Source organism: Gavia stellata, chromosome 13, assembly GCF_030936135.1.
Source record: "Gavia stellata isolate bGavSte3 chromosome 13, bGavSte3.hap2, whole genome shotgun sequence".
Taxonomy (NCBI): Eukaryota; Metazoa; Chordata; class Aves; order Gaviiformes; family Gaviidae; genus Gavia; species Gavia stellata.
The window spans coordinates 21,898,546-21,923,980 of record NC_082606.1 but is presented as its reverse complement, the minus strand read 5'-3'; the positions used below and the strand labels follow the sequence as shown (position 1 = coordinate 21,923,980).

At 45.5% G+C, this 25,435-nt stretch overlaps 2 protein-coding genes and 1 non-coding gene across 4 annotated transcripts in view; 2 read left to right on the top strand and 1 right to left on the bottom strand.

The window, feature by feature from the left end:
* The window catches only part of MEGF11 (multiple EGF like domains 11), a 207,028-nt gene extending 206,832 nt beyond the window's left edge, over nt 1–196 (top strand). For both annotated transcript variants that reach the window (XM_059823858.1, XM_059823857.1), the window contains one exon: nt 36–196. In XM_059823858.1, the coding sequence (XP_059679841.1) occupies nt 36–196 (161 nt within the window). The remainder of the gene's footprint in view (nt 1–35) is intronic.
* Nucleotides 197–5,065: 4,869 nt separating this feature from the next.
* RAB11A (RAB11A, member RAS oncogene family) lies at nt 5,066–24,217 on the bottom strand. The gene is made up of 5 exons (XM_059824172.1): nt 24,124–24,217; nt 15,685–15,880; nt 14,528–14,721; nt 13,752–13,832; nt 5,066–6,808 (listed from the first exon to the last, which is right to left on the bottom strand). The coding sequence occupies exons 1-5, from the start codon at nt 24,161–24,163 to the stop codon at nt 6,669–6,671; spliced, it is 651 nt and encodes a 216-aa protein (XP_059680155.1). The 5' UTR covers nt 24,164–24,217; the 3' UTR covers nt 5,066–6,668.
* A 319-nt stretch (nt 24,218–24,536) lies between these two features.
* Nucleotides 24,537–24,608, top strand: TRNAQ-CUG (transfer RNA glutamine (anticodon CUG)). Its single transcript has one exon. It is a non-coding gene; the product is annotated as a tRNA-Gln (tRNA).
* The last annotated feature ends 827 nt before the right edge of the window (nt 24,609–25,435 follow it).

Here is a 25,435-nt window from a genome sequence, read left to right as displayed (position 1 = left end):
TAGTTACCTGAACCCAGTTTTCCTTGCTTCCCCAGAGCCCACTGTCAGCGTGGTCCAAGACGCCCGTGGTCGGAGTGCCAGTTACCTCCAAAATCCATACGACCTGCCTAGGAACAGTCACATTCCTAGTCACTACGACCTCCTCCCCGTACGGCACACCCCGACGCACGGGCCATCTTGGGACAAGCAGTCGTAAAGGGATGAACTTCACTGGTGCACTGTGCTGCAAACACAAACTCTGAGGAAGCAAAAGAGAAGACAATCCTTTTCTGCGCTGCAGGATGCTGACGGGACTTCAGACTGTCTTGCACAAGGACCTAACGTAACACAACATCAGCTTGGGCCAACTGCTGCTGCATGACGTTATTTATAAAGACATTTTTATATGGGTAACGGGAACTAAGGAGAACTTCCTCCACATGTGACTGGAGTACGTCACCCCAGGAAGGTGTTTACGTGCTCCAGGCAAAAACTCTCCATGGCGTGTATTCTAACCCTGGCTTTGCTGTAAAATAAAACACAAACACATGCTAAGTAGAAGGACTCATAGATGTACATTTCTACCAACTGCATCAAGAAACCTTTTACTGTTAGGAACAAGGTGACTAGGAATACGCTGGAATATATTTCACATCTTTGTCATGGAAATGGACATTTTTCTGAACAAAAGCAGGGAAACTTGTCATTTCACTGTCTGGAAACCTCATTTACTGCCATCACCATGTGCAACCTGTGCAGACCATGCTTGGTAATTAGCACTGAGATGTTCCACTTCTATTCAGTACCAGGGTATTTAACACAGACACATTCTGTGCAGTTTTTAAAATCTGACATCTTGGCAAATGTCCACTGATCTTTGCTAATGACTTGAGTTTCAACAATGAGCCTCACACCCAGCTTACCCTGCTTTTAACAAGCTACAAAGTACTTTGATTGGCACAGATAGGCTTTAATTTTCCTTATACAGCTTCTATTTTGTTAGATAAATCCACCAGATTTGTCAGGCTGTGTAAACTGATGCACCTTCATTTACCGCCCCGGGATGCTGCAGGTTTGCACAGATTAACCCTGGTTTGGTTTCCTTTCCTGAAGCTCACACACGTCGGCTTCTCTAGACGATCTTTACAAACCATCTCACCGTGATTCACCTAACAGCATGCCATTCACAACACCCTCTCATTTGATGTGCATTACCGTGTAGTGCAACTTTATCCGTTGATGATTCTACCTGAAATGTCATTAAATTGAGCTGAAACTGGGTTTTCTTTTTCAGCAGCTGTTTGTGAAGTAATTATCAAGGGGTTGGCCCATGGTAAAGTTTTGGACTGAGCCACCACGATTATTTTTTTTTGTAATCTTTATTGACCTAGAAAGTAGAATACTTGCTGTTAAGCAGTTCCTTGTAGATTTTGAGCATGAAGTAGTATTGATTCTAAGTATGTAATTTTATTAGGCAAACGTGGAAGTAGCAAGTTGATTGCCTCTTAAATATATAAAAAAATATTCTGTTGCACATTCGCCAGTCTGATGGAAGTAGAAGAGAACGAAACCAGCACCCATCAGTTTGCTCAAAGCATGATCACTCGCGTAACCTGCTGGTCTAGGGGACTGCTAAGACGAGTCTTGAGCGGCTTGGTCCTGGCTCCGAGTCAGACCAGGCATCGGATCACTCGGAACACCCCGGTGGGGCCCAGCCCGCGTCCCCGCAGACGGGCTCAGCCCTCGCCTCGGGGATCGAAGCCCCTGGCACGGTGGTACCCAGCCGCTGGCAGCCTGCGCGGCACCCCTGGGCTCGCTGCCACAACACGCTCGCATCAGGGTGGTCGGGTTGGCTCTGATCCCCTCTTGCAAACCCAGAGTCTTGCCGCGAGACAGCCGAGCTGAGCCCAGAGATCCCCCAGGCTTCCAGAGCAGCAGATTTTCATGTTGCAGGATAATGCATAAGTAGTTACACGAATGCTGCATGTGTGCATGGGGGCAATGACTGATCAGCAATAGCAACTTTATTTTCCAGGAAAGCCTTATTTGAGATGTAAGTAAACAATTATTTTGTAGGGCCAGTAGGAATATATTTTATGTACATGAATAGAAAGACTTACCTCAAAAATATCAAGAGAAAGGCAGTTCGATAAGGAATACTCTTGTTAGAGACCTACCTTGACACCTAGCACAAGCAGTCTCAGCTGCCGGCCTGACCGATGTTTGTGTGTGTGTTGCTGTAAAGTTTGCGACGAGACTCCAGAGAGCAGAGATGTGCTCAGGTTTGGGGTTTTTTTTTTCAAAGCTGGATTTTCAAACCAAATGCAATGATGTGCGTAGAGCTTAACAGGAAACAAACAAACAAACAAAACCAACAAAAAAAATATACCTTCTCGTATATTCGCATTCGCTTAGGAAACAGGCACCAAAATGGCAATACTTTTTTAAGGCAAGACAGATTTGTAATATATTTGTTCACTGTGCAAAGGTATTCTACCTTGTACAAAATAAACTGAATTTCTCTCAGTGTGTATTTCTCAAACGTACTCATTTGCAGATGAAAACTTCCAGCCCGTGTTCAGTCCGAGTTCTCCAGGGGACGGGGCTGGTCGCCAAGGGGCTGTCCCGCTCAACAGGCGTCAGGCTCACAAGCCCGAAGTTGCAGGATTTCTCAGAAAACACAATGCTGTAATTCAGACTGTAATTTGGAGTTAATTTAAAGTAAGGCCCAGCTTTAAAACAAAACGGCACTGGCTCTGTACCTGTCTTACAACTCCCCCGGTAGCTCTTGTTCCCCGGCAGTTTTAACCTTAGCGGTCTGAGCGAGAGACCCCGGTGAGGCACAAACCCAGCCGGACACGCTCCCGCGCACCTACAAAGAGCCATCTGGGGTGAGTGCCCGCACCAGCTCTCTCTCCGATTTTTGCGCGGTGCATTTCAGGGCATGTCATGAGAGCGCTCGGTGGCACCAGTGGGTTGTTGTGCCTTCAGGTGGGCACTGGAGGATACGGGCCAGCGCCGTTACCCTACTGCAGCCAGCAGCAATGAGACCGGGCACACGGCAGCCATCTCAGCAGGTTTGATGGCGCTTCCAGGGAGCCTAATCAATAAATCACGAGCGCGGATTTGCAACAGAAACACCTTCAGAATTAATGACTCCCAGGCGCTACAGTGGACTGCTACGTGTTGAAGCTTTTTCAATATTTGTGCTTCATATTTCTAAAAATCTTGTTAACTAAAGCCCAGCATGTAATCTTCTTATTTGACAAGCCACACTCAATAAGCTATTTAAGTCTGGAAATTCATCAGGTTTGAACAGATAGAATAAGTAATTCTAGCTTAATAAAAATGTCTTTAAATCAGAACAATTCCATGTCCTTTCTGCTTAAGAGTCAGAACCTCAGCTCCCAGCAAACACAAGAACCACTGATGCTCGCTGAACGCTTCATAATTGCTAAGGTTGGGACTTTCAAATATGTAAATGATAGCAAAAGCTTTTGGCAAGTAAAGCTGATTTTGCAGCGTTATATAGAGTTCCCAGAAACTCGGAAAGCTCATTTCAGGGCCCAGAAGCACTATCTGTTATGATCAGTCGTCTCCTATTAGCAAAGAAGACACTTCAGTCCAGAAGTAATGCCAACTACAGAAAAGAATGATTAATCAGCAGCTGAAGGGGAACAATACCCCACTGGGTCAGTGTTCAGATGGAATAATGTCTTGCATTGTCTCTTCCAAAGCACTTCGTGAAGTACCTTCTCGTCCCTGGAGTGTCACCCAGCCCGGGGCCGGCCGGGATCCTCTGCCACAGCACCGCGGTGCTTGCTCAGGAAAACACAGCACAAAACCACAGAACGCGAGACAAAGGCTGTAATGGGTAAGAAGTTACATCTCCGTACGTACACCATTTGATTTTGCTTTAGAAGTTGATAGCTTATGAAGGCTTTAGAGACTATTGCACAAAAATTGTATGTTCCATGTTGCAGCAGTTCATAAGTACAAAATCAGTTCTTGCACAGCATTTCTAAGGCCTGTTTTATAAATTTTCTAAAATTCTGGTAGGGAAAAAAAAAAAATCAGCATTCATACTTTGTCTAACAGCACATGCAGCCATTTCACAGCCGCCCAGGACTTAAACACAGCACTGTTTGTTGCGAGGGGAAGGAACCAGCACGTACACACATGCAAACTCTGCATGGGGCAGGGGTGGCCTCGGCCTCTGACAGCGATTTGTGCTCCCATGGGCTTTGCTGCAGTTGCATTTGCTGCAGAAGGAAGCGTCTGGCATCAAACCATGCGAAATCCCAACCTGACGTGACAGCTGAGTCAAGCTGCCTGCTCAGAAAAGCGAAGTGAAGCGAAGCTCATCCTGCATTTCCAGTTGACAAATTTAGAACTTGGCTGCCCCGGTAATTTAGTTAATTCCAAAATATGCTCCAGCCTGGCCAGAGAAAGCGCTGCGGGAACAGCTCCCACAGTAAGCAAGGGCCCAGCCTCACACCTCACCCTCACACAATGCTAGAAGGCCCTAAATCGCCTTTGTCCCCAGAGCCAGCAGTGCCGCCCCAGGCGCTCTGCGGGGAGTGCTGCCTGCAGCAGGCAGCTGCCAGGGACACCACGCACAACGCTCACCCGCAGTCTGGCTCTCCCGTGATCCCACTTCTTCAGCAGGACAAAGTCCGATCCAAAAAGCTTAAATAATTTGGTGTCGAAGGCAATAGTTTGCTATCGAAGGCAATAGTTTGCTGTCCCAAAAGCTTTTCTTACTGGTGGCAACATGCTAAAAAAACAAACAGGTTCAGGGGTTTGACTAGAGTGAACCCACAGACTTTTCAGAGCATAAAAGCTTCCTGAAGCTGCCAAACTGCCATGGCTATGAACTGCTACAGCCCCAAAAAACCTGCAGGCCTGCTTTGAGTGAAGGCAGCAACTGTGTTACACGACCCTTTCAGTTCCTTTTCTGGGGGTACTTCCACTTCAGCATCTTCTCACAGCCTCTTCCAAGCAGCTTACCACCTTCCAGTAAGTAAAAACCTTCAGGTCAAATCCCAGTTCTCCCAAAAAGCGCACCCAACATCATACTGAGTCGTCCCCTGTAATTCTTTATTAGAATCATGGATGAATATATTTTAAATCAATCTAAAAAAATAATGAATCAAGGTACAGTACATGCATAAAATACAAAGTAATTTACAAACAGATCAAAACAGCATCTTCAGAACTAATACTAGGAGGAGAAATGGATTTAAAAAAACCAAGTGACCGACTACAGCAATGCCTTCCGTGTGCCTTACACATCATGAGCACCGCAAGACAGAAAGGTTGGGTACGAAACGCAGCTGGTAGTGCCTACCCAGATTTGGCTGTTCCAAGTGGGTCATATCAGAGTTTGAGAAACATCCCCTACAATCAATTACTTCCCTGTAATTGTATTAATAACTGCAAGCATTTATACAACAAACAGTTCTTTTAAATACTGTAGAAATCCAGTGCCTACAGCCCCCAAATCTCAGTATTAATGACGTGTTTGGGAATAGCGCATACCGAGTGACATGCAGTGGTTTCAGAGTGCAGCGACAGAAGGCACAGTTCATGTATCCCTGAACAAGCTAATCGAACAGATGATTTGTACCGAGCGACAGGCCACAGAAGGAAGGCATCCAGCAAGAAAACTACTCCAGATGTTTTTGTTAAAGAACATATACCAAACCACTGGAATAATTTAAAAATACCAGATGAAACAGAACTGAAAACTAAGACCAGGTTGTGGAAGTTACTGATTCATCAACTCAAGCATCTGAATGTATTAATATATGTGGCATGTATCAATAAACATGATATGTAATATGTGACAACACCCTTCAAGTCTGTGTGCCATGGAAGAAAAAAAGGCATCCTCAAATCCTGACACCACCAGCACTGTGGAGGCCAAGTCTTGGGCAGCACAAAAACACGCTGCAGGTTCCAGCGTTCCAGCGACCCTTCATCAGTTAGGCAGCTCGCGGTTTTGCTTTCTTCACAAGAGGCACCTCCGACGGAGTCCCACCAGCGTCTCCCTGGCCGGCCTCCCAGCAGCTCTGCCTCACATCACAACCTCCTCTGCAGCAGGTGCCAAGCCACAAAAGCTCATTCACAGGTAGCAAGAACCCTGCTGCTGGTTCGCAAGAAATTCTCTTTTCTCCCCCATAATATTCTATAAAAAAATCCTTAACTCGACAATCTGAAGATGTAGCCAAAAACATTTAACTTACATTAAAATTGCACTTCAGAGCAATGGGCATTTCATCAAGCTTTAGATGCAGTCTACCTTAAGACAAGGAAAGACTATCCTGCCCAGAGATATTTTCCTAGTTAACCTGACAGTAATTGTTTTGCGAAGAGCAGGATAACGTCTTATTAAGTGCTCATTAAAGGTGTCTGTGCTCTGACTAGCAGGCATCGTGTTGGAAAGAGATCAGATCAGTTCCAAACAATTTACTGAACCAAAACCGACAAGTCGGTGTTGGGAAAATACTGCAGCCACACAGAAGCAATAGAGTTATAAACACTGAAATCAAAGTGTTTAAGACATGGAGAAATTCAGAAAGAATAAGCAGTAACTAAACACAAGAAAGTAACCACGAGAATTACAAATATATTTAAATCTTGGACCTGGGGAATATACACAGCCTTTTAGGAAAGAATGAACAATTCTATATATTCTGACAGCACTGCATCTTTGGTTTGTTTTCAGTGGTTGGAGGGACGTGAATGGGAACCACGTTGTTGCTTGGAGACATATCGTTTTCACGTCTGTCGGACATTTGCTTCTGGGAAACAATACGATAGATCTCTGGAAGATGAGAAAGAGCTAGTCATTACGCGTACACCAGCAATACACCATTAGAAAGTTAAGCCTGGGGGAAAACAGGCATAAAATATATAAAGATTTCCCATGGCTTTGGAAATATATAGTTAATGGGCAGAAGCGTTCACAAGAAGTTCAACTATGATGCTTTCTATATTCAGAAAATATTTAGATTTTTGCAAAAGAAACTAATTTTTGAACAACTGGTTTACTCCCCTTGAGATAAGAGTTAGTAAATGGACAGAATGCACCTTTTTTTTTTTGCTAGGAATCAGAAACTATGTACCCCATCAGTTCCTTCTGATGATTGCTAAGGCTCTGAGGACAGTGGTCGCATGTTTGCTGACGTACCCACAGACAACAGCAGGATTAAAAAGAACCACTCAAAATTTCTATCTGATAGGACTGCAAGGGCAATTTCTTCTCTCTCAGTATGCCTATCACGTACAATAGCTTGTCTATCATCCAAGCGGTTTTAAATCTTCAGAAAAGGTTGACTGCGGCCCAAAAGAGGAGACCTGGCCCCTTCAGCAGAACACAAGCCCTTTACAAAAGTCACTGTGTTAGTGCAGCTGAACTTCAAAACTACAGAGGAGAAATACTGGCTCCAGACAAAGACATTCCAGCACAAACTGGAGAGCACGGGTTAAACTCCTGTGCCTTTCCCAGCACGCTGCCACGTAGGGAACGCTGCACACCTGCCCTGAGAGCCTTACCCAGTTTCCTGGGATTTGCTGGTGGCCCAGGGCGCGTGCGGTACATAAACTCAGAGTAGCTACAAGAGCGCTTACTTCAGCTGCACAGAAGAAAGAGTACGGCATGTGTAGCACTCCACCCCCAGAAAGGAAATAAAGGATACCAAAAATAGAACATGGGGAACTCACTTGCAAATTCAAGTTTTAAACCATTAACATTTAAAAAAAAAAGCTTGCTAACCCTCAGTTTAACGAAAGTTTGAAAGTGTTTCAGATTCAGCAAAAAGCCGACCCTGAAATGACAACATCACATGTACTTTGCACAACAGAAAAGCGTGCAGGCAACAAATACACCAGCACTGCCAAGCAGCAGAGCCCCTGAGAGAAGGGAGCTGATGCCCACACCCAATTTGCATGCTCCAGCTCACTGCCCTGCCGTAAAGTTTCAGATAAGCCCAGGCTGCAGAAGACAAAGGTGTCTGCACTTCGCTCTTCCTGCGGAGCAAAGCAAGGAAGAGCACAGCTCGCAAACAATTCTGGCGAAAGAAAGCAAAGGTCCGAGTTCTTTTGGAGGTCTGAAGTCTCTTATCAGCTGGATAATGACTGTCCAAACACACACCTCGCCTGACCCCAAACCAAGACACATCTTTTCCAACAGAAATTTGTCATTAGCGAGTAGCCTTTGTTCAGAATTTAATAAGCTTCTGCTTAGTGCACATCCTGACATCATTTCAGTACTGGAAATTGAGCAACCTTGTGCTGAGAACTCTGCTGCCGAGGGCTGATCACACAGCTAAGCGCCTGCTTTTACCACAATGGGAAGAGATGGCATTGAGGAGCTAAAAAGGGTCCCTGACAAACAAGGCTTGAAAACCTTGCCCTTGAAGCAACAAGCCTGCACTGATTTAAGCTGCCAACGAAAACAGAGGCAGAGTGTTCCCCAGGACAAGTAGGAGCAGGGCTGCACTCATCCGTGGGACTGCCGGCAAAATCAAAATGTCTCACATAGGTACTCTGCTGTATCTATGGCTTGTACAAGTAACATTAACCTTTGCAAGTGGCACTCTGAAAGAATCTGACTGTTGGGCCTCCAAACTGACAGCTCAGACTCAGATAGGGACAAATTGTTCAGAAAAATGGGTTTTACATATGCATTCAGTTACAGATGAAGTCACTGAGGCAACCAAACAAGAGCTGCACACGTAAAAGGATTTTCCGATTTCACCCTTTCTCGAGTTCACTCTTCATTCCAGCAGTCTTACACATAAACAAGCTCACAAGTTAAGTGAATCCCATGAAATCAGATCTTTAAAGCCACCTGCAACCCCATGTGGGAATTTACAGATAAAGATCGCCTTCGCCCTGTGGCAGGCCACTCAAATGTTCAGCAGAGTGCCATGTGTGGAGGTGGGAGGAGCACAGCTGGAAGAGATCTGCTCTGCATTCTTCAGGGCAAGTTTTCTGCTCCACTACACTACCACAGCTTCGGGTAGACAGCCAGTTTACCTCCAAGTGCAGAATGCTGCCTATTCCTATTCAACAGGAGAAGCTCTTGCCACCTTCATTACTGGAAACTCTCTAGTAACCCCTTCAGCAGCAGCAATTCTCAGTTTCCCAGTGAACTTCCTGAACAAGTTCACACTAGTCTCTAACACGAGCTGTCGCACACCCCTGTAAGCAAGGACTCGCAGCAGGGTGCCCTCTGTTTAACACCCTCATCTTACAGCAAAGATCTTCAGCAAACAGCCCTGAAGCCTTAAAAACAATCTTTACAGCATTGATTTCTCTGCTGATAAAGGGTCTAACCCTTCTGACTCTGGGAACATATTTCCACGATCCCCGCTTCCATGGCCTCCCTGGCAATCCTGCAAGGACATTTAGCAGCTGTGCTGCTTGAATCAGCTTGCAGCAGCCCCAAGTTTGTTGCTCACTGCCGCTTCTCCCTTCCCTGCAGTGCAAACCTCTGTGCAGCCACAGTGTACTTACTGCCCTAGATGAAAGCCTACATGGCTAAAACCTGCCTTTCCCTGGATCAGCTGCAAGCTCTTTCACCACACACCGCCGTGCTGGTGTGAAAGGGGAGGTGGGAACAGCTTAAACCTGCTCTCACTGGGACAAAACGCCCAGCGGTAAAGCCTACACTGAAACTGCTCTGCACAAAGGAATGCCAGGCTAATGAAGACATGCGCTTTTTAATGAAGACACTACACTTTATGCTCTGCTCAGCAACTGAATGAGACCTTATTAAGAGCACATTCAGCAGAATGCATCACTGCATAATTGGTAACTGCGTGAGACAGGGCTTGTACCATAAGAGGGCCGGGAAAAAGCGACACTGCTGCCTAGGAGGAGCTTGTCCAGTCCTTGTCTGCTCAGCCTGCACTAGTGTTTCATTCATTTTCAGGTGTACAGAGCTAACAAAAGAGGAAATCCCTAGATTTTTTGATGTTAATGTTCTGTGATGATGTTTCCTTGGAGATGGGATTCCTTAGAGATGGAGCCGCAGCAGAATGCGGTACGGGAACAGAGACGGCACAGAGACGGGCAGGGAATGGAGGCAGACTCCAGTTTACTTTAAGGATGCTTTATCCTGCTGTGAATGCTCAGAGTGGCTAGGATTATAATACCAGTCTCTCCTATTTACCAGATGGTACAAAGCAGCTTTGTGTGCATAACAATCAGCCCTTGAAGTCTAGACATCGTGCAACAGAAGAATTTGGATAGGGACCATTACTCTAAGCCACAGAAGGAAAAGGTCCCCAAAACCTCATCTGGTATCCACAGCAGGACAGGAAGCCCACTAGATGTAAGATATACCCCCCTCTAAAAGTCCTCTATAGTACAGGGAGAGGAAAGAAAAGCTTTCTCCCCCCTCTTTCACCTGTAACAGCAGCAGATCACATACTCACTTAGGCTGTGCTAACTATAATGGATTCATATTTCCCATGCCTAAAGCCATCTATTCAAAGTGGCTTAATCTGAGAATCTAGGTGTGGAGAAGCTTAACACAGACCCTGCTACACTTCCAAGGGAGGTACTATTACAAGTTCCCAACACTGTCCCAACCAGACCAGCTTCAGTAGTGCTGGAGAAGAAAGGAGTTTTGCTACCTTAGTCACAACACCCTGTGCAGGAGAGATCTAAGCAGCTGTGTGAGAAGTATCAGGAGCAGCCTGGGGTGTCTCTGCAGTGCAGTTCCCAGCACTGCAAATACTAGCAGCGGTGGTGCAGCAGCATGCCCTGCCCCTTCTTCTGTCAGCCACCTCCGCTCGCAGCCTGAGGCAAAGACTCTTGGCTTTACCAACTTCCTTCTTCAAAGGACAGCGAGCATTCCACCCACAGGCACTATGCTTGGAGGCAGACTATCCATGATTCTGCAGGGTCATTCTGCAAACCACATTCCTCAGATGACTGCTCCCCTCTTTCCTTCAAAGCAAATCATTAACAGAAAAAAACAGCTGTGAAGTGTTATCGAGAAGTTTATTGGCAGAACATTCGTCCTTAGCACGCCAGTCACAGTCGAGATGGAGCCAACCTGCTGCTAATGCATTATTTACTTCATCTTTATCTCCCTGAAACAGGAGCTCCTGTCTGGAGTGAGCCACATGCCCACTAATCAGCAGAAGTGTTTCTTCCAGCACGGTTGAACCAGTCCCTCCTGAACAAGGATCCTGTCTGCATACCCAAGAGCTCTTTACCCAAAACACTGTCACAACAACATGCAGGGAACACTGACGTTTGTGGAAAAGCACCAGCCTCAACAGTCACTTGTTCTCCCATGACAGACTGCGCTCCCTTACAGAAAAATTAAACTAGGAAAAAAAAAAAAACAAACCAAAATCCAAAATAACTTCTGGAAAAAAAGGTACTGTTGGGAGCATGTGAGGAGATCAAGAAACAGCCTAGCCTGCGCCCAAGAGGTGAACTGCTTCCCCATGGCAACGGCGGCAGTGTATCACCTGAGCATCACACAGCTCTGTGGGGGTACGGCAGCAGCCAGGGCACACAGGAAACTTTCCACCTCTTCAGCCATCACTGTTAGAGAACAGAACAGTCCAACAGGAGATGGGGGCAATTAGCCAATATAAACTGGTCACCTATGTCAGCCTGACAGCCACCTTGGTAGGGGATAAACAATGCCTAATACATTTCCAGTTCTCTTATTAGTGCTGGTGCTGAACAAGTATGAAAGTTATTTAACTAACCTTCATCTGAGGGCCCTGATCTGCCCTGAAAACTGAAAGCAAGCAGCAAGGCTGTTTATTCTACATTACACACAGCACATTTGGCCAGAATCTGACCTCAAAGCTCAGTCTAGGTGCTCCTGAGAGGAGAGAGGCTGCCAAGGACACATGCATAAAGGAAGAAGTTTCAGGTTTTAGCAGTTACAAGTAAACAATAAAAATGTCTTTCTTCTGAAAAATCCGTGCCCAAACTCACAAGCATTTTTGACAGGGCTGCCTTTAGGTAGGTGAAGAAAACAGGAAATCCAGCACGCATCCCAGATACCATCGCATTCAGGCACTCCTTAGCCATCCACCCTCTGGATGGCATTAGTAGTTAGTCATGTAGGGAGTAAATGTATAAGCTAACACAACTTCTCTGCTCTTTTTTTTTTTTTTTTTTTAATTTGTGCAAGGTTGAATTACAACCAAATGACGACGCTGAAGTTAAAAGGGAATCATGTGGTTCAGCTGAAGAGGAAACAAACTCAAGTTCTAGTCCCAGCACTGCAGGAAGCAGCGAGATGGCAAGCATCCCTCCGCACTGTTGATTCATCTAACGCGGACACACTTACTTTTTTGCTAGTATATGGACAGGAGCACTACTGGTTAGGAGCCCACTGTAAAAAGCACAACAGAACCAGAACCTATCAGAAGCCTCTTACAACTAAGGATAAGACAAGAAACAGATGGACACAGGCAGATAATACTCCAGCAGCCTAAAAACTCACTCTCTCCACTGCTAGGGTGTTCATAAAGCATTTCAAACAACTCAAGAAAATGCTACAAAATTTATACTTTTATTACAGTAGCTGCCTCCTCACCTGCATGTTCCAGTACAGCTAACAAGTCCTTTTAGGTGTGTTTTTAAAAGAATGTCTAAATCAGCTGGCAAAGAGAAAAAAAAAATCAAAACTAACTAGGTGCCAATGTCACAGCAACGAGATCTGATTAATAGAGACACATAGTTTAGAAGTGGGGCCGCTGCTCATACCAAGCAGATCATGTAGCCTGGCACACATTACATTGGGAAGGAGGGAGTTTAAATTTGCAGCTGGGAAACATGTTGAAGGCACTTGGAGAAAACAGACACTCCCTGGTGCACCTAGAACAGAGATATACCAAAACAGAGGAGTCCCCTCAGATGTTTTGAAGACCCAGACTAAAGATTTGGAGAGGCATTTGCCAAAGCTGGGAATCTCGAAAACTCAAAAACCACGCACACCACTGTTGTCCCTCTATGCCCTGGCTACAGCTGACAGGTTACACAGCAATACAAAAGTCCCATGACAGCTAGTGATTTCCACAGCAATTTGCGAATTCCTACCCTATCCTTTATAAGCCATGGTTAAATTAAGGTCCCCCATGTAGTTTGTAGTTAAGAGTCTGAGACATTCAACAAGTTTTGCCTATCTAAAAAAGAGTTTAAGCAAAAAGGAAGTACCTTATCCACAGAGCATAAAAAATGCAGCAGTCACTGCCATAACATGTTACAGAGCCAAAAGTCCAGCCAGAAGTATTAAATGCAATGACAGTGACTACCCTGCAGCTCAGGAGTCACTACGTCTCAGACTACCGGTATTGTTCAAAGGAAGGATCTCTACTCTTTCATCCCCTTTTGCCTTGGCAAGTGCTATGGTCACCATTAGAGATGAAAACAAACTAGATTGACTTCTCTTCTGATAAACAATGGCTGCTTTAACTTGATGCTTGCATGAGACAATTCTCTCCTGTGGGCACTCCCTATATCATACACAAATGGGAAACTGAAATACAAACTAGGCTGACTAGAAACCTGGGGCAGATCAAAGTGAACAAGGATTCATTCCCGAGTCCAAGGCTGGCCTTTCAACTGTGCAACATGAAACTGGATTCCAAATCTTACAGCTGTGAAGAATGATTAAATAGCAAAATTTTAAACACTTTATAGGCACAGAAATGCCTATTTGCATCATATCAGAGCAGTCTTCTGCCCTTCCCCCTCAAAACACAAAGCACTGGATGACTCACCTGTCAGAATAGTCTGGAAAGCTGCTTCCACATTTGTAGAGTCTAAAGCAGACGTCTCGATAAATGACAAACCATTCTTCTCTGTGTGGACAGAAATACTGTAATTAGAGGGGTACATCACGTATCTGTTTCCTGTCTGGAAACCAGATGATATTTGTGGTGTTCCTAATGAGACGCACGGGTATCAAGAAAAAGCATTAAAAGCTGTGGGGTTTTCCCCCTTATGTGATCTGAAAGCAACACCACCCAACACCAACATCAGAATTTACACTCATCCTCAAGCACAGGGATCAGTCCAGTGCTGTGCTACTTTGAGGCCCATATTCCTGCATCACTGAAAGTAAGAATTTAATCACGTAACAAGAGTCAGAAAGCTGCTTTAATGAAAGTCTGTTCAGCCACTGGCATCTGCATAGGGCTCCAGATCAGTTGGTACAAAGGAGATAATATACAGGTGCAAAGCTACCACCATACAAGAAACTCAAACCTAAAGCCATAGGTGCAGTTTCTGCGAGAAAAGCAATGCATAGGCAAGAGAATAAATCTGGTTTAAAATCTTCAAGTGCCTCTGGCTGATTCTTGAAACCACATCAGCATGCATGTTCTACGAGGCTTCCTTTTTGACCAAATTAAAAAGAGACAAACACCAGTATGCGACACTGAGGAACATCACCAGCAGCACTCTTTGGCCTCCTACCAGCACACTCGCATATCTAAGACCAGGTAGGCAGATCCCCAGACAGTTAGCATTAGGAAATTATTTTGAGTTCACCAACCTGCAAAAGCTCTGGCCTCATCTGTAGGGACTGCTCTCAGGTGGCGCAAGTCACTCTTGTTTCCCACAAGCATGATTACAATATTGCTGTCAGCATGGTCTCTCAGCTCTTTCAACCATCGCTCTACATTCTCGTAAGTAAGGTGCTTAGCAATGTCATACACCAATAAAGCCCCTACAGCTCCGCGATAGTACCTGTGGGTGAAGAGACGTGTTAGAGAATCAGCAAGAAACATCACAATTAAAAGTGACAAGTTACTGTGCAATAATGGGAAATAGCTATTACTAAGACAGCGATACAAAAAAATATCCAGAAGCAGGCTACGTGGGACTTGAAGCAGTGAAGCAGAGCACCCAGACTAGGGTTACGCCACAGGATCACCAGAGCAGCCAGACAGCTCAGAGTCTAGGGGTAAGCCAAACCCCATGCTTGTGGGGAGAACCCTGCATCCCAAAAACGAAGCTCTGGAATCTGCCAGGAGCTACTGTCACCTCCAACCTCTGATCCACTCCTGAAAAATCTCCCCCACCCATCACTGTGGGTGCAGTACGGGCACAGCCCACAGTGATAGAGAGACTTTAGAATGACTCACTGGATCATAAAAATGTCAACCTGATCTATTCCCTTCACAAAAGGCCACAGCTGGTCCCCTTTCAGACCAGAGAGGGGCACAGTCATGCACTCAAAAAGAAACAGGCTGTGTTTTCCCACCCCACAATTACCTCCAGCTTTATTTAAATACCGCTTTTGCTATGCTTTTTTTCCAATTAAATAAGCACGCAAAGCGAGCAGTCTTTCCTTGCTGCTACAGGAGGGCTTCTGGTCTTAAGTTACCACTGATAAAACCTCCATGAACACTGATATTCCTTTACCAATTGCTTACACTGAAATGACTCTCTCAAAGCTCTTGCATTCTAGGCTTGAAATGCCTCCAGTTACATATCATGAGAGCACCAAGAAGTAAATCAGTTTGTGCAGGGACAGACTATATCAAGTTTCTGGGCTGAATAATATTTAAGCTTCCATCCGCCATAGGTTGTGGGTATTACACAATAAAATACAAACACCCCCTGTTCGTAGTTTCTGAGAAATCAGAAGGGCCCAGAATTACCTTCCTCAGCAAACACTTCTCTTCAGCCATACAAGCTATCACTTACGCTGATGTTATAGCTCGGTATCGCTCCTGCCCTGCTGTGTCCCATATCTGAGCCTTTATTGTCTTCCCATCAACTTGAATGCTTCTTGTTGCAAACTCTACTCCAATGGTGCTTTTGCTTTCCAAGTTAAACTCATTGCGAGTGAATCGAGACAGAAGGTTACTCTTGCCTACTCCAGAGTCTCCAATAAGTACAACTACAAGACAAAAATGACATGAGAATCAGATTCCATATGTAGATAATACACTGACAATCACCTACAATAAACATTTATTTTCCAGAATGAAGTATGAAGGAAAAGAATGGCAAAACCACCACCCTTGTCATGGGTCTACTGTCCAAGTCTTGATATTTTGAGAGAACCAGAGCTGCCATGTTCACCAGCATTTTGAACAGATGTTAGACTCAACTTTTACTTGTTACACTTCAGTCTCCTTTGTCCAACAGGGAAGAACATTCCTCCTCCAGGAAGAATATACATGGCTGTCACTGCAAAAGTCGGGGACTGTTTGGATTTCACATCCTTGTAACACTAGAACTAAAAGAAACAAAACAAAAAACCCACACCACGCAACTGAAATCTGTTTTGCTGAAGAAGTCCAGCACGCAGGGCAAGCAGCAGACTCTGCCTTCATTTTACACTCTCCATACCTTTGCAGAAAAGAGGTTCCTCACTGGGGCAGAAAAATTTGTGAATGGAAAAAAAGAACCAAACCCCAAAAACCACAAGACCACCATCACCCTGATGGACAGTTTAAAATGTTATCTGAGCCACAGCACTCTGCCCTTCTGCAGTCCCTCACTGCTGCTGTGACTCCTTGCCACTTCAGGCCAGAGCCTGAAACTGCTCTAGAACCACCATCCACTCCCCCTTCCCCAGCTCAGCTTGACTCATCACAGCACCAGTGCCAAGCAAACTAATGGCAAGGATTCAGCTATGCTTGACAAGAGATTGACAGAAGGTTTGAAGTCCAGTTCCTACAGGAAGAGAAGCGTCACGAGGCTTCACTGCAATATCCTGCAATGCCGAGTTGAAAGGTGCAAGTTTAAGTGTAACTTAAAACTCACTACCAAGATGCAGGCCACTGGATGAAACACATTCACAACCCTGAGTCACACCAACAGGAGCCTCTCGGGATGATCTTATGCCCTTAACAAAGATAAGGTACTGAACCAGTAACAGAAGGAAATAAAGAAAAAGAGGACAAGTAAGATCCTTGAGAAGAAAGGCTGATAACTTTAAAGTTCAGCAGTGAATCAAGGCCAGTCCAAGCAAAAGAGTGCATGCTCAGGTAACAAAAAAATATTGTGACTATGCTTGTTTTGAAAAAAACAGAAATACTTGCTCAGTAACATATGTCATTTAACAGTTAAAACACTGTAACACAGTGTTAAAGATTCTGTGTGGTACAACAGAGGAATGAGTCCACCAAACACATTTCAATCACATGAGAAACCCCCCCCCAGTCTTCGTCTAGCAGCGTAAATACTCCCATCTGCTGCTGCACCACACAGCAGCCCTCTGAACACCATCTTCTATTTAAATAATGCAAACCAATTCTGACAAATGGGATTTTCTCTGACTGTAAGGGCAGAGCAGCACCTTTCAAACACCCTCCATAAAATGAAAATTGCAGCAAATGCTAGCTTCAAACATGGCCTTGTGTAGAATACTTCATCAAAATAAACATCTTCCCAGCTTCCTCTGCCAGCTGACTCAGCACACAGCCAGCCAAGATACAGAGGTTGCGTAAAGCACAGAGTGGCTCTGTTAAGCACTTCTGTTTATGAAGATCACAAGCGCAGGTAGGTGGCAAGCACGTATGCTGAATGCAAATAGGATTCTGCTTTCCTACGTGACGGGTCAGCACTGTTCAGTGTCAGCTGCCCTGACACAGCTCAACAGCTCTGCTGGCACCGAAGATGCTAAACCATAATAAACTCAGTGCAGGGGACAGGGCACCAAATTGCATCATCATCACCTGGCAAACTGCCATAGCTTTCCTCTTTCATTGGCAAACAAGCTCTTCAATACTCTTTTAGCAGGTTTAGGCCACAGTTTTTCCATGACCTCATATTTGTATTCACTGGGACATGTTACAAACAACAAGTTCCTAGGAGGCAAAAGTTGACAACTCCCTCCGCACACCTCAGTCCTGCTATCACCCAGCATTAGCTTTGGCAGCGGCCCAAAACTTCTCTAAACAAGGAAAGCAATCTACACACATAATTTCCTTTTCCTAACAGGTTGCATCATATACCTGTTAAGTATTCCCCTCAAACATATTTTTGTTGTTCAGTGCATATTTCAAAGCACAGCTTTAAGTCATTTAACAATAGACAGATCATTTTAATTCCTCTGCCAGGTTTTTTTCCTTACCTTGTTTGAATCCCATGCTGCTTGTGTTCGGAATGGTTTCTAGCACCACATTAATATGTCCCAATTAAAAGGGGGAAATATTAGACTTTCCTCCTTGAAGTCAGCTATTTCCTCTACTTAACTGGGCCACTGCAGCTCCTCTTGAACATGGACACAAGAACAGCTTGCAATGTCAGCAGGCACCTAAGACTCCTCACACTTTCTGCATTTCTGCCAGTCTGAGCAAGTATCACTCTTTGAATTCAATTATGAACTGAAACAGCTTTAACAGCCACTCAGACTGTATTGTTCATTTTAATTTTGCTTTCCTTATCAAACTACCTCATTTTGATATTTTATACTACTCAGTGTTTCCATCTATTATATTCTTAGCATAGAAATACAATAGGAATGACCCTGGATGGCTGAGTCCCATTCTAACTATCCCAGGCAAACACTTTCTGGGAGGGAAATGACGTTATCTAGTTCCATGTTAAAGCTAATTGTTCCTCCACACACCCTTCCATTGGGCTTTTCTTCCAGAAACTCACTCCTAATGGTTAGAAATTGCCTTCTAATTTTCAGAAGAAATTAGCGGTCAGCTGATGGTGGTGTTCATGTGCCAGCACTGTCCATTAGCTTATTAGTTTCTTCTCCCAGTGGTGTTTACGCTGGGGTGTTTACAGAAAGCATCTTCTCTGGGCTTTGTTCTACTAGATAAATAAGCCAACCTCTCAAATGCTTCCTTATAAACAGACTGTCCATTTCCCCAAACATCTTCCCTACAAGTTTTTCAATGTCTCTTCCACACAGTAAGGAGAATTGCACACATAATTCTAAGCGAGAATGTGATGTATACAGGGATTTTAATATTTCCATCTCTAGTAGGCATACCTGGAATTACCTTTTCCTGACCATATCACCTTGATGGCTCAGTCTGCCTGTGATCAAACCTAATTGTTCTAGCTATTAGTTGGCAAGCTTTTACTTTACCAAATTCCTATGAGTCCCCAGGCATAAAACCTTACATTTGGAATCCCACTCCATTTGGAGGACTGCAGTCCTCATCAGCACGCGGCACTTACAGTGCTGTGTTCCGACTTTCTCCTGTACCACCCAACTTGGCGCCATCAGCAAATTCCTTTACTACATCAGCACTGGAAGGAGGAATGTCTAGAGGAAGCATTTAAGCAAGTTCAGCCACAAGACCTATTCTTGAAAACCTCCATCAATAACCTTGTTTGGACCAGCACTTCCCTTACAGGAGCAGCACCTTAGAAAGCTTCACAGTCAGGGGAGATTTGTATTGGCACATCCTGAAAGTCATGAAAGTGATCTCCCTGCCCCAGGTGACTACTACTAGGCAGGTCATTCTTACTCAATACTTGCAACCACATGCTTTAAATCAATGCATTTGACTATCTACAGCATTAATCACGCAAAAGGTTTAAAACAAGCATTTGGTGGAAAGGGGAGGAAGGCCAAAAAAAAAAAAGAAAAGAAAAAAATAAAGAGTATGAAGTCCACGCTACTGTATAGATTTCATTCTGTAATTTCAGTTTTATTTCTGTAGAAGACCAAAATAAGAATTCCATTTCCTAAGTTGCATGAAAAGCAATTTAGAGAACTACATCAAGAAAGGATCATTAATTTTTCACCAACATTCCAGCTCACTCACCCAATTTTTATTTCTGTTAAACCTCTTAGTTGAAATTTTCAGAAAATACTTTATCTCATGAAATATGTTATGGACAACCTAATCAGGTTGTAAATAGAAAGTCCAGCACCACTATCTTGTATTGCCTATGCTAAAAGTTATTACACAAGTTGCATATTCCACAATTTAAAACAAGGACACCAGCACTAAGAGATCACAATGTCTGAAAACACTCATCTCTGCACTGAGCTCTGCTATTAAGAGTTATATCAATAAAGAGCCTGGACACATCTTCATGACCTCCACAAGAACCTGCTGATGAACATCTCTTCCTGCCCACTTCAGTTGGAGTTTAAAGGAAACGTGAATAAAATGACCAGATTCTACACCTTGTAGGTAGGAGGTGATAAACCTAACACCATCATGTCTTTTACTCCTCACCAGTGCCCCCCTGTTTTATTCACCCATTTCCTGTCACGAAGAGAACTGGCATCTCAAAGGCACTTTGGGGTAGGGGTCATTCATTACCTATACAAACCATACACAACGCAGAGCTGGGCCTGCAAATGCCTCTGTAGGAGAATGGCTAAGCTGGCAGGTTTATTACCGCACAACAGTGCCTCCACATCCAACGCAGTGGAGGCACGGGGCTCGCTACCATTGTAGAAATCAATAGGTGTCATGCAACCACTTTTCCCCACAAATTTCTCTAAACAAAACACACAAAAAAATCACAGAATCACTACGGTTGGAAAAGACCTGTAAGATCATCAAGTCCAACCTGGAAAAAAAAAAAAAAAAAATAACCACCAACCACCACACAACAACAACAAGCCACAACACACCAAAAACCAACCCACCCAACACCACACAGTACCATGTCCATCAAGCTACATCCCACAATGCCAATGTTTTCTAAAACCCAAACCAACAAGTCTGTTCAGTTTCATAGCATTTTCTCAGTATCAAAGGGAAAGGTTGGAGAAATGAACATGATGCAAAGTAGGAAGCAGACAGCTGAAACTGGCAATTTTCTAAAGATAAGCTGAACATGTTCAGAAATGAGAAGTCTGACCCCAAATCCAGACTTCCAGATAGTCAAGGTGCAGACATAATCCTCTCAAGCTTTGTCCATAGAAAACATGGAAGACATCTTCTACAAACAAGCATTACTTTTGATAACTACTCATCTACTGCAAGTACATTACTTTAATCAAAAAGAATAAAAAGTTCCTTCATGTAAGCCAGGCTTAATTTATTAAATAATAAAGTAATATCCTTATAGCACCATTATATTTTCCTCCCATTAAAATTAGAGCAAGATTTCTACAAACTGGACTTCATAGGTCTTGCATCTCCTCAAGTGTGGTGCTGGGAACAGTAGGCACTACTCTCAACTAAACCCCAGAAGTACGGAAGAATACAAAGACATGTGTAGCTGGACAAGAAGAATTTATCAGAAATTGTCTTTTTACAAGCTAGGCTTAGGGTTTAGTACATTCTGAAGTGTTGCAACAGAGTGGGGAGAGGGGTATTTTGTAACAGGTACTGTGATTTAATTGTACAGCAGCATAGGTGGGCTCAGCTTACACCCACCAGCAGAGTCAGCTAGATTGTGACACACAGCTGCTGTCCGTGGCTGACAGGACAAAACCAGAGGTCTCACATAAACAGACGCGTGGCAGTTTAACTCAAGAGTCGTAAAAGATAGCTAGACTAGAGAGTATCACCCAATTACTTTAAACCAAGTCAAACTCTGAACTCAGTCCCACCAACCTGCCATGTCCCTTCAAGTTCATAAACCCAGAAGAACTATCCTACTGGATTAAGTGTCCTTATAGACCAACACCCAGTCTGACTGTCAAGAACTGATGTCTGAGAAGCATTCTGCATAACAGACCAAACAGGCTAATCTTTGTCCTAGCAAGCCCTTGCATCTTCAAACAAGCAATACCTTCAGACTTGCCATTGTAATCATCACACTGAAAAGCCCCAACAGACATTCTTCTTGCCCTATAAATCTGTGCAGTCTTTCAAAACCATTTATAGTATTTACGGCAATGCGCCACTCCACAATTTGCATACACATTCTGTGAGACTTCATGTCCTTTTGTTTTTGCCAGCTGCTCAATAAAAGAAGCATTACAGAAATCCAGAGAAATTATGACAAACAGTAGATGCTTTCCCTATTTGCCCATATCACTCACTCACTGTTTTAATTTTCATAAAGTTGTACATCACTTCGGTACAAGGGATATGAATCCATTAGGTCTCTCTTCTGATTATTTTGATGCCCTTCTCCATCTTTTTAATTCTACAATATCCCTTTCAAAACGGGTATGCCCGTCCTGCCTACATTTCCCCTCAATCCCCAAGATGCTCACGTCTCAGATTCAAACATCGGCTTAATGTTCCCGCTGAGTTCTCATTTCCTTTTCCAAGAGTTTTTACCTACCTCTCGCCTTTTTGACCAGTGCCTGGTTACGAGAAATTCATTTCAGAGACCTACCTTCAATAATTTCAAGACCATTCCAGAGCGGTGACAGCTTGTTTACAACTACCAACACCTTTCCGAAGGTACAAAAGTTTCCACATTTTTATTACTCTGCATTTGTTATTTCAGCTGCCACATTAATCCCAGTTATGGGACATTGCATCAACTTCCTGCAGCCTACTTCAGCTTTGCAAAACCTGAATCGCTCATCTTCACAACACCATTTTCATAGCATTCCCTGCACTCCCAACAGCTTCTATAAACTAATCTAAACAGAAAAAGCTTTAGGAGGGGCAATCAACTGAACTAGCTTTGAACTTTTCTATATAACTGGATCCCAACTTTATTATTTCCCAATTATATAAGGAAGCAGGTCTAATAAAAGATAGGACCTCTCCCAACAAACTCTGCGTCACTGATATTCCCAGGCCTTCACAGCTAAAACATTCGTTACAAGCATACTGATAGAATTGTATGAACAAGTAAAAGTAATGCAGTAGTTTTGATAACTTGTGCACATAAGTACCTACAACAAGACCGCTTGATGCAATTAAGCTAGTGGCCAGCAAGGCCCTTGCCAATGCTGCAAGCTGAGAAAAGAGGCCCTTCCTGGTACTTCCCGATTTGATTTTAATAGCAGTATAGATGACTGATTTATAGTTAGAAATAACGCCACTTTCCACATGGCAATTAGAGAAAACAGGCAACAAAAATGTAATTCCTCAAAGTTATTACAGGAGCTTAAGGGTACAGGAGAAAAACACTGATCTTTTCCAAGTTTCACGATGACAAGCACTGGGTCTCTCACCATCACAACGTTACAAGCAATACTCTAAATCCTAAATTCAAATTTACAATACCATATCCCAATAAACAACTATTTTTTACAATACTTTGCTTGCTTGTGCAGTAGGATTAAAAAAATTGGATAGACAACTTCAAAACGTCAGCATTTCTGTCATGTTTCACAGCATGCTTTAGGAACCTTTACAGCAGGCTGGTATTTTACTTTGAAGGGAATGAAAACTGAGTATCTAACCACAACCTGCAACATTTTAACCCAACTTGCTGCAGCGTGGCTCACTAGAGGGCCATCGGTCCTGGAAAATAAGGTATTCCTGCCCTTCTCTGCTGGGTGCAACATGAGGTGCCAGGACAAGATGAGAGACCACGGGGTGTGAAACAGCAGTTACGTTCACCCCTCACGAAAAGCTCAGAATACAAAAGGCAGCAAATAAAACTACTTTATTAAATTAGCTGCATCATCTCCCAGCGCTGAGCATATAACTCATTTACTTTATAGGCCTATTTAATAGCTGGAAAAGGAAGTAGCCCTTATCAACCCGGGGCATCCTCACTAACGATCTTTGCTCGCCATCCCAGCAGACTGGCAGTCGCCTCAGGCGGTTCACGGAGCAGAAGCCTTGAACAAGACGCTGACACGCCAAATCGCCGCTACGGAAACCAGCCCCAACCTGACATTTTGGGGTGAGAGCGCGACCAGCGCCCGCCGCGCTCCGGGACAGGCAGCGACGCCCACCACACCCTCGGCGATCAAAGTCCAGAAACGCCCGAGCAGGGCTTGGTGATGCCCGCGGAAGCGCAGCCCCCGCCTCGCACTGGCAAGGCCGACGCGGGGCTGCCCGGAGTCCCTCCCCGCGGCTCTCCGAGGCGGCCTGCTCGGGCGGCCGCGATAGGGGAGCGGCAACCGGGACCCGCCTGGGGGCCCGGGCACCTCTCCCCACCCACCGGGCCCCTTCCCCCGGCCTGCCAGGGAAGCGGCGGCGGGGCGGGGGCCGGCTGAGAGCGGCCCCCGCGCCGGAGGGTCGCGCCGTGAGGAGGCCGCCCCCCACCCCCCGCCAAGGCCGGGCCCCCCTCAGGAAGGTGACCCCTCCGGTTGCCATGGGGACGAGGCGGCGCTGCCGTTACCTTTGAAGAGATAGTCGTACTCGTCGTCGCGGGTGCCCATGGTGGGGTGCGCCGAGGCGCGGCGGAGGCCGAGGACCGGGAGCGGGAGCAGGAGCCGGACCCCTCCCTGCAGCCGCCGCAGCGCTTCCGCCCTCCGCGCTCTGCCCGCCCACGGACAGGTGCTTCCGGGGCAGCGCCGCGGTAGAGGAAACTGCTTCCGGGGTAGAGCCGCTCCCCCCGCCTACCCCGGCCTTAAAGGGACGGTGCCGGCGGCAGGGTGGGGCGGATGGTCCATCCCGGCCCGGCCGGGGCCGCACGGACACCCCCCATCGTCGCCCACCCGGTGGTCACCGCCGCGGGGACGGGCTGCGGCGAGAGCGCGGGGGGCGGCGGGGAAGGGAGTAGTGCCGGCCGGGAGGGCATGCTGGCAGAGCGGTTCCATGGTGTAATGGTTAGCACTCTGGACTCTGAATCCAGCGATCCGAGTTCAAATCTCGGTGGAACCTACTGCTTTTTCTCCCTCCTCCCCTCGTTTTTTTTTTTGACCTCTTCCGTCCAAATTATGACCAGACGTGCTCTTCCCCCGGGCTCCTCCACACACAGAGGTGTACCAGCCACACCGCACCTCCTCGCTTGGCTGGCGCCCACCAGCCCTATCCTCAGCCACCGTGTGGGTGCCCTCCTCCAGCCTACATGGGCAGGCGATGGCTTCCACCCCGAGCGGCCCACACCACGGTGGAGTTTGGGGCGTGTTGGTGGGAAGACCCCCCAGGTCTCACAGTTCCGTCCTATGAACCGGGCCAAGAGCGGCATGCGAAGCCGCTGGAGCTCGTGGTGGAGGCGTCGGAGATTCAACACGCTCTTCCAGCTCAGGAGGCACAAAGAGGCCGCGAGCGCGGGCCCCTTCCCTGCCACCGCGCCGCTGCCCACCCCGCTTCCCCCTTCCCAAAAGCCGGTCCCCCTCATCTGCCCCTGCGCCATGGGAGACACCAGCTTTGTCATCGGCTTCCCTTGGCACAGGCTTGAGACCTAAATGGATGAGGATAAAAATAGCGCTTGTGTCCAAATGATTAAACCAAAGTCCTTAAAACTGCTCTTTTTCCACCAGCTCGCCGTCAGCAGCAGCAGTAAGTTCACCATCTCTGCAATCAGCGGCTGTGTTATCATTTCTGTGCATGGAAAGTAACCCCCAGGCATCGGCGGCAACGCTGTGCATCAGTTACTGTCTGCTGGAACAATAACAAACCATAATGTGATCCTCTGTGTTTAAAAATAAGTAGTTCACGCTCCCCAGAGCTTCTGAGTGGAGAAAATGAAGCGCTAATAACAAAGA